The 10,022-nt window shown below is 40.6% G+C and overlaps 1 protein-coding gene across 1 annotated transcript in view; it reads right to left on the reverse strand.

Moving 5' to 3' along the window:
• LOC113022710 (uncharacterized) overlaps window positions 1-10,022 on the reverse strand; it is a 29,026-nt gene extending 19,004 nt beyond the window's left edge. Inside the window, exon 1 of the mRNA XM_080302928.1 lies at window positions 7,171-10,022. Within this exon, the coding sequence (XP_080159054.1) occupies window positions 7,171-7,226 (56 nt within the window). The 5' untranslated portion in view covers window positions 7,227-10,022. The remainder of the gene's footprint in view (window positions 1-7,170) is intronic.

Below are 10,022 nucleotides of genomic sequence, written 5' to 3' on the forward strand. Positions count from 1 at the left end.
AACATTGTTTTAAACTTTTTGTAGCTCAAAGTCTTTCTGTAATACATCTCCATACATGCATCTCCCATACTCTGAAGATACCCTCTGTTACACGAAGATATGAAAGACCACAGAAGACAACTAAAGCGGCTGATCATAGAATTATTTCCATGGTTAAGAAAACGTCACAACACAACCAAGTCAAGAACACTAGCAGAGGTAGGCATCACATTGTCAAGGTCTACAGAGATACAATGAAAACATCGAAAAGAACCTGACTAATAGGGATGGAAGGCAGGAGGAAGAAAGAAAAGCTGATACAATGTAGTATCACAATCTTTTTGCATGGCAATATTATATCAATACAGGGACACTAATTATAAATAATTTCTTACATAAATTGCAAATTACATCTTTTAGTAGTATCCATCCATCCACTTATCCTTTTCAGGGTTGCAGGGGGTGCTGGAGCCTATCCCAGCTGTCATAGGGCGAGAGCCGGGGCACACCCTTGACAGGTCGCCAGTCTGTCGCAGGGCTAACACACAGAGACAGACAACCATTCACGCTCACATTCACTCACGCATTCACACCTATGGGCAATTTGGATTAATCAATTAACCTATCCCCACAAGCTGCATGTCTTTGGACTGTGGGAGGAAGCTGGAGTACCCGGAGGGAACCCACGCAAACATGGGGAGAACATGCAAATACCTGATGGCGGAATTGAACTCAGGACCTTCTTGCTGTGCGGCAACAGTGCTAACCACCGTGCCGCCCAATCTTTTAGTAGTAGAATAATAAAATTCATGCAAGACAGAGGCACTTGATAAAGAAATTTTGGAAAAAAAAAAAGCTGTCCATGTTTAAATCAAACATATGGACTTAGTTTGGAATTTTTAACCAAGAAAGGAACAACAGAGACAGATATGACACATGGGATTTACAATGAGTGTTGTACCAAAGTAAAACTAGGAATATTACGAAGATGAACACCCATCTCGTGCACCAATGTTAGACAGTAACATAAAGTTAAGCCAAGGAAGTAACACAAAGCATGGACATCACACTGTTTGGATTCATATGACTATAAACAGCTCATTATCTCAGAGGACTGGTGACTGCTGCCTGTTGCTGAAAATACCCATAACAGTGTTCCACATGTTTGTGTTAATTTAGGATGGACTCATTCGTAAAATAAACAGATCAGTCTGTCAAGCGCATAACAAAGATACATGACAGCTTTTAATGACAGCTTTGTTCAGACTGACTGCTTAGCAACCTTTAGCAGCAATAAAAATGACTGAAGTGAGAGGAACGGACCGAGAACTTCATCCTTTCAGATAAAACAGACAGACAAAACTCACCTTTGGGGATATGCTTTGCAGCTGATGACATCAGAATATATCTCAATATGTTATTGCAATACTCAGCATATAACTAAATGCTTAAAATTACAATAACACTGTACTGTAAGTTAAATTTTGTGATGATATCATATCAATATGAAAAGAATGGATGAGGGGAAAAACTGCCCCTGATCCAAAGCTTACCACATCTGTCAAACCTGCTGGAGGTCATGTCATGGCCATTTATGATTGGGTCAATGGAGTTTATTGATGATGTATGTGCTGAAACAAGTAGCAAGTGAATTTTGAAGTCAGTATGCTACAGACCTACAAAAATGAGAAGCAACTGAAGTTGGCTGCAACAAAGTTGGCTGCGTGGCAGGGGATTTTAAGGGACACTTGGTGATGTCCATGGCTTACAGACTTTGAGAAGTCACTGACTTCAAATGATTTGTATCCAAGAAAGAATCTTTTAATTAAACTGATATTCTTTTGTCCAATTACTTTTGCGCTCCTGAAAATGGATTAATACATTTACAAATGTCTGTAATTCCCAAAATGTTCATGCAATGCTTTTGTTGCTTTTGTTGTATCCTTTGAAATAAAGCTGAAAGTCTGTACTTCAATCACATCTTGATTATTTGATTTAAAATCCACTGCAGAGGCAAAATTACAAATATTTTCTAATTGTCCAGGTGGTTACAGAACTAACTGCATCATCTCCAGAAAGGTGCCAAATGCCACCTCAAACATCTGCCTTTACACACAGCTTCTGTTCATTATACTGTTGCTTACAAACACACCGTTCCTTCCCTTCAGCCCAATTAATGAGCAGTAACCTTTTTATCAAAATTACAAGCATTCATGAAATGACCAGATCACGTCTAAACACTAATTTTTAAGACCTGGAATTCCACCTTTTGTTTTTAGACAGGAATTCAACTGGTAACTTACTGGGAATGGTAGTATTTTTAACTCCTTATTTTTATTGTTCAATGTGCCATTTATGAACGCGGCAAGCTAATCTCATACCTGGAGGCACATTGCAGATGCACTCTGGGTATTATGGTGTATCACTGGGTCCTTGAGAACAAAAGGATACTTTCACACATGCAAGACTGGCACTTGTAGAGCTTTTGGAGCTCCGGGGAACTGTTTAGCATCCGTGTCTCATGTCTTTCTCTAGAGCCCGCATATGGCTTTTCTATCTGAGAGAGAGAGGGGCACAGAGGTCAACTTTAACTGGCTTACAGGCTGCTGAAAAAAGACAAGTCTATCCTTAGGTTTGTCAGGGCCACATATTACTCTGTGCCGAACAGAAACTTTAAGGCTTGCAGTCTGTTTATCTGCCTGTAACGGTCACCTAGCTATCGGTTAGTCTTTGCAGTCCCATTCAGAGAGATCGCTACTATAACGCACCCCACCATTAAGACGACTTTGCTTGTTCACATTGTCACTCCAGCGTGTGCTTTCAGGTGGCGCGCTGACATGCCAGAATCGAGACGTAACACAGCATCTATCTCTATGTTGGCTCTGCTTGCATCAAAGTGAAACAACATTTTTGCTCCATTCTAGCTCTTCACCTTTCACACAGACCAGCAGATGTAGGTGCAACTGCCCCACCTTGAACACACCATGGAAAAGGGCTTCTCTGTGCTTGCCACACATAAATAGAGCTGTGCTACCATGGGCTTCTTATTGCAGAAATGTGTCTAAGATGCTTGTAGCTCACTGTGTGTTTCTCCTTTCTGCCTCCTGCTGGTAGGATCATCACAGCTCCAACAGAAAAACCTATGGGACAGCATGTGTGAGTGTGTGCCGTACTCCTGTATGTGTGTGTTTTGCACTGGTGCAGCTGGTGGGATAGAATGCAAGCACCAGTGGGGTTTCAGAGAGAGACAGATGTGTACCTACCATCTTCCTACAGCTCCGTTGCCACTTTAATGACACCGGCTCTAGTGTACATTAGATTATTAGACTCCAGAGTACAATATCCCAGACTGGATAATATTGTTTTTCCTCTGGCTGATGATGCATTACAAAAATAAGGAATGGTGTAACAGATGTCTCTCGGGGTAAAAATAATAAATCACACAGACTTGTAACACGGTCGAGAAAAAATGCGCCCACAAACACACCCACATCCATGAAACACTTCAGTGATTCATTTACTCTCTTTATTCCAACTGAGCAGCAAGCCAGGAGAGAGGAAATGAGACAGAGAAATGGAGGGGAAAAAGCAATTAGTTTGCATTTAACTTGCAAACATCATTAAGGCGTTGGTACTAATTGTGTTGTTTTAAACAGGCGAAATTTGATAATGACTTCATTAGCAACTCACTCTAATGATGACTCCTAGGGTTTAGCGAGAAAGAGGAATAAATACAGGGAGGCAACGAGTGAAGATGTGTGTATGTTTGTTCATGAAAGTGCGACGAGACAGGGGAAAGAACAAACGGACTGAGGCTGAATCACCGTTTAGACACAAAGAAAATGATACATGCAAAAAAAAAAAGTCACCACCGTGGGCTGAACAGGATAAACAGAATAATAAAAGCAGAACAGATGCGGCTAAAGAGGTGTGTGTGTATGAAGGTGTTTCTAAAGCTGTGTGCGTGTCCTCTGTAATGCAGGACGCGACTGCTGGAAAAGGGAAGAGGTCTAATCCATAATAAGGTGGCTCGCTGCATGGCTGCATACATTACTGCAAACATTACTGCATCAATCAGTACTAAGCTGCAGTGTAATTTTCTGACTCCCTATTTCTCTCCCTACCTCATCACAAAGACAACACCCCATGGCTATTTCTGATGAGATTCAGAGGTGGAGAGAGGGAATGAGGGTGAGGAGGAGGGGGTGTTTATGTGGAGCAACCTCTTCTCCTCTCCTCTCCTCTCCTCTATCCAGCCCCCTGATTAATTTTCAACTAGATTGCTTGGCCGGCAGTATTATTAGCATAAAATTTCCATGGATTAAGCCCGGCTATGAAACCCTTTCATCAAGCTGCTTGTCTAACACAAAATTTCAAATCTCATTTTGTTTCTAATATCATTTTCATACTAGGGGTGTGATGAGTAGAGGGTCTAAAATGTGGATGGAGTAAGGCTGCTGATGAGGTAGTGAAGGGAAGGGGGGGGGGGGGGGGGGGGGTTCAAAGATAAACAGAGTCATCAATCAAAATTAAAAAGAGCCCAGGGTTTGGAATGAGATCTCATACAAGCAGGCACACGTATGCACTCGTGTGTCTGCATGTGTGCAGGCCTGTATTTAACATGCAGCTGGCCTATCAGCCAAGGTGAGGGCCAGATGAATAGGTGAGGTGGTGAGTGTAGGTTTAATCTGAGCTCAGACAAAAGAAAACACGTGTCATGATCTTAATTCCTCATCCTCTGGCGGTTTATGTCACTGTTGTTTACTTCTGTGACCACGCACGGCACCGCCACACCTCTGCAAACTCTTAAAATGCCTGTCAGAGTGCTGGTGTTTGACAGCCACCACAATAAATAATTCTTGATTATAAAAATATGCAGCGCTGTCAAAGCCCCGCGTCGTACCATTAATTATGAAAAACAAGGAAGGAGAGCGGCAGGGGGTTATTTTAATAAGGATACTGAATCAATGCAATTTAATCAATCCGAGCTAATTAAAAAAAAACAACTATATTGTGAAACAATCAAGGTGTATAAACATTATTAAAATAAATGAACTGTGCTAAAAGAAGCGTGCTCTAATTAAATGATACAAATTGTCATTCCATGGTTGTAGTTAGTTTGCTGACACCTTGGAGAAAAGACTGTGACACACCCGACCAGCCTCGTGCCGTCCACTCCTTCTGCATCCTTAACACTAATCATTACACTAAGGCCATATGGTAAATCTTGCCTTGGCTAGATGGCACATTTTCTCTACATTTGGTCATTTGAAAAGAAGTGGATCATATGTGTATGTGCACCCAAAGATGGTGAACTGTCCATACACACACACATAATTATTTAGACCAGCGGTCCCCAACCTTTTTTGCGCCACGGACCGGTTTGTGCCCGACAATATTTTCACGGACCGCAGATAAATACAACAAAATAAAACTAGTACCGGTACCGAAAAAAATAAGATTTATTTACAACACACGTGAAAAGACCCAGGAAAACAGAGTTAATGAAAAAAACGATAACAAAATAACGCTAAAAACCGATAAAAACCCTGAAAACCATACATTTCACACCTGAGCCTCAACTCTCGCGTGGCCCGGGGGTTGGGGACCCCTGATTTAGACAATTAAGATCATTTCACCTCATCTTTTAACTCAATGTATTTCTCTACAGGACAATTTTTTACTTTAAATTTTTTACAATCAGCATTTCTTTCAGATGGTTGAAGTGTAATAAAGAAAGTGTTATAAAAATGTGTATGAAACTATCAAAAACTGTGAGAATAAGTATGAAAAAGACAATGTAATCCCATAGTTTAATTATTCCACATATGTATGTGTTGTTGGAATAAAACTTTAAAAACAACAGTCTGTTTTTTTTCACATTTTCACATACTTGTATTGACTTTCTTTGACCATAATAAAATGAAAACGGAAAAGTTGTACGCTGTTTTGCAGAGGACAATGTTCAGTTGTTATTTGAACATTGTAACGCTTAATGAACTGAAAATGCAATATTTTGTATTTCTAATTATGCTGCGTCACAACGAATGCTATGCTTCTGTGCCAAGCCGTAGAGTTTCCAATCAACCTATCAAGATGTGATTTAACACAAAAGTTTCAGTTTTAACAAAATATTGTGTTAACTGTTTGCAGCTGTTTTTAGACAGTCCTCCATTTTCAGAGGTTCAAAAATAATTAGACAAAGTAACGTCACCAAACTGTGCATTTCCTCTTTCGCTCTCCTAGGCCTTTACTGCAGCTGCCTTTAATTCGTGCTTGGTTTTGGGGTTTCTCTGCCCTACGCTTTATATTTAATAACAAAAAACACTCTATTGCTGAGAAATGCTTTTGTGTCATTATCCATTTGCACGCTAAAGCTCCGTATAGTCAGTTTTTTCGGGCCCTAGCTGAATCAGAGGAGACAGCATAGCCCTGTACCCTTCAGAATTCCTCACATCATCAATAAACACCAGTGATGTGCTTCAATAGGCAACCGTACATTCTAATATTGAGAGCTTGAAAAAAAGAAGGCAACTCGACTTCTTTAGGTTTGTGAAAATGTTTCACTTTCCATCAAACAACTGCGTATGCAGTGAAGTGAAGTGAGGAGTGTTCAGATTTCTATATGGGAGAAACCAAACAGCCACTCCGCAAACACACGGCGCAACATAGAAGAGCTTTGAGATCCCTTCCCAGGCACTTCAGCTCCCGCTCACACCTTGCCTCAGGTGACTGAATAGGTCCCGTGCTAGGTTGAGGCGAGGTCTCAGTGGTTTCACCCTCAACCCCCGGTGATGGTAAAGCCCTACACCTTTTTTCACACCAGGGCTTATGTGATGACTCACTGATCAACAGTGAGGCAACAACCCTCAGGACCAACTCCAAATGGGACAACCTTCACTACAGGTGAAATACCTGGGACTCTCCAACATTTCTTTTAGAACTGAAGCTTGGATTAGAGGTGAAATGTTTTCACCAGCCTGAAGTAGTTGCCTTCTTTTTTTCCAAGCTTTCAAGAATATATGACAAACACAGACATGTTAATGTCATAACACTGCTTCAACCATTGTTAACCCATGATATGGTATCAGGTCAAGTCTGGAGGAGGTAGGTTTTATGAATGTAACAAGATATAAACCACCTGTTACACTAAAGACCAAGAAGGTCATATTAAGAAAGAGAACACAATACCTTTCCTGGTGGAGCTTCTCCAGTTTCTGTCCAGTTCCCATTTGCAGGATTAACATGTTCACTGAAAACTCCTACTACACTGTTTGCACTGCAATCCAAACACACAAACAAATGACTCAAGGCCACAGTGCTGCCAAAACAAACAAGTGATCAGTGAATATGATTATGGATGGGATTATGGATGGGATTATGGATGCACAGTGACACACCCATGCAGAACAGTTGCTCTTGTTATATTTAACGCTAATTGGAATTCTATGTCCATGAGCAGTTTGTGACATGGAGCTCAAGTCCGTGGTGCAGAGGCACAAACATGCGTGCCTGCTTGCCCGCACACAAGAACACACTTATTTAATGTTCAGTGATTCGTTATCACTTATCAGGAATAATTGCTGCATGTTTGTGCAACTGTGAAATTGAACAAAATCCCACTCCATATAATTAAAGAAAACACAGTGAGCACACAATAATACTGAGAGGCCAGGAGAGCGTGAAGGCACGAATACAACCAAAGGCAAACACGGCCTATTATGTTCTTTCTCTATCTGAACCTCAGACTCGGATCCAACCTGTGGAGTCTTGTCAGGGTGTTCGTGAAATGTGATTTCTTCACCTATCACTGTGTATGTTACATTACCTCAGCTGTCTGAACAAGCTCCGTTTGGAAAAAAAAAACGTTCTCCTTCTCTTGTGTTTCTGACGCTCTTTTCATCTTTTAGCTTCCACCTACTTGTCTCACTTCCTTTCTGTCTTTTTCTGTCTGCTTGCATGAAAATGACTTCCTCTGTTGAGTCCAAGGAAACACCACATAAAGCAATTACTAACAAGCCTGATGTGCAAGCCCCTCCTTTCCCTTTGTGTAGGGCAGGGATAGAGTGGGGCCAAGTGCCCTTCAGCAAAAATGAATTTTCCAATTTCAGTTAGTTCTTCCATGAATAAATAAACAAATGAATAATTGAAAGGAGCAACATAAATAAATAACATCACAAACATTTCACCAGTACTCATAAGTATTCCGGAGATAACTTGGGCTGCATGCTAATGATAAAAACAGTACATGTAGCAGGTTGAGATGCATTATTCACCGCTCTGCTTTAAGCAAAATTATATAAATAAAAATCTTTCATGGAACTCAAAACATCTTCTCAGCATTGAAGTGACAGGCCGGTCCCATTTATAACACACAAGGACACTGTGGAAAACAAATAACTGACCAATCAGCTGCAGGCTGGAATAAAGAAATAAATAAAAAAAACTGGCAGCTGTTGATAGGTTCTCCAAGATTCCAGAAAGCTGTCGAAAGAAATAAAAGAATTCTTCCAAGTACTAAGAAAGAGGGAAAAAATTCAAAGTATTCCAACATAAATGGTGACAAGGTGAATTCTAATCCTGAACAGTTGTTGAAATATTTGGACATTAAAAAAAAAAAAAAAGCCATTTTCAGTTACTGACAGAGATCGTCTACACAGAATTGATTTATATGTGAATTCAATTCTGTGAGCAACATTGCATCAGAGGATCTGAACTGAAAGATGGTGATTTCTAGCGTAATGGTTCCATTCTTGGTTGGAAAAAGCCTCGTTTGTAAAGGCATTTCCGACCGAATCCAAGCAGCGCCACACACACTCACCAGAGAGCACAACAAATCTGTGCGTGCTATAAAAAGCCGATGTGAGATATGGAATGAGAACCCAATGCACAGATGCCATAAGCAGGTCTGGTAATAAGAACAGACTGAGGCAAGGGTTATAGAATGATAAATCATTCAAAACACAGAGTCGCAGCAGCGTGACACAGGTTGTAGCAAAGTCCTGGATTATGAATAAAAATATCTGGCTTAAAACCACCGTGTTGTTGTTGGCACAAAGGCGATTAATCACTTTTTTGAAAGAAAGTCAGATGGCGCAAAACTACTGTGAGATAATAAACACCAGTTTTGGTGGGTTTTTTGGAGACCCTGGAAATATCAGTCTGACAGAAATGTCTTACAGCAAGCTACACTTAACTGCTTTAGGAAGCCCATGGATGCAACTTGTGGCCTTCGAGCACAAGGAAAAAACAAGTCAGCTGACCTTGCGATTACCTTTTTTGCTATTTATTTCATATGGGTATGTCCAGAGTTTCCTAATAACTCTGTTAAGTTTGTCAAAGTTTCAAGCAGTTTCATGTGTACATAAAAAATAAATAAATAAATAAATAGCGAATAATGTCAGGATATTAACTAAGTGAATAGTTAGTGTCCAACTAATGCACTCAGTAAACTAAGTCCAGATCAATTCTGGCTCATTCTGCTAATGTCCTACTCAACAGAAAAAGTGGCAAAGGTGCGAATCACATGAAAGCGGTCTTGAATGAGGATTTAAACACAGATTACCAATCTTAATGCGTTAGAATAAAGAACAGCACATCAGCAAACACGGTGGGAGGATGGCCTTTGTCCTCTGTGTGACTCGTTTCTATAAAGCTCATTAAGGGATACTGTTAACATGCTTCCTAAGCACAAACTGTTAATTAAAAACACAGGGCTAATATGCATTTTAACACCACACTTTTGAATGCCACGGAGGGGGAAAAAAAAATCTAATTTTCTCCATGGTTCTGCTGATTGCAGGCTGAAGCGTTGCTGAAGTTAATTACAACCCTGTGATCTGATGTGATGAAGGGGTGACTGCACGGCACGCTGCCACAAGCTCTCCTCCCTCCACCCCACGACTGCAATCACCCTGAGTCTGCTCATCGTTATTGCATTACCACAATACCCATCTCATCCAGACTGAAGGTTCTGCCCTGTTGTTATCTCCTTTTTGTCTCTTTCTCTCACAGTCTTCATCTCTGTCACTAACATGTCCTAC

The sequence above is a fragment of the Astatotilapia calliptera genome, chromosome 1, assembly GCF_964374335.1.
Source record: "Astatotilapia calliptera chromosome 1, fAstCal68.1, whole genome shotgun sequence".
NCBI classification, from domain to species: Eukaryota; Metazoa; Chordata; class Actinopteri; order Cichliformes; family Cichlidae; genus Astatotilapia; species Astatotilapia calliptera.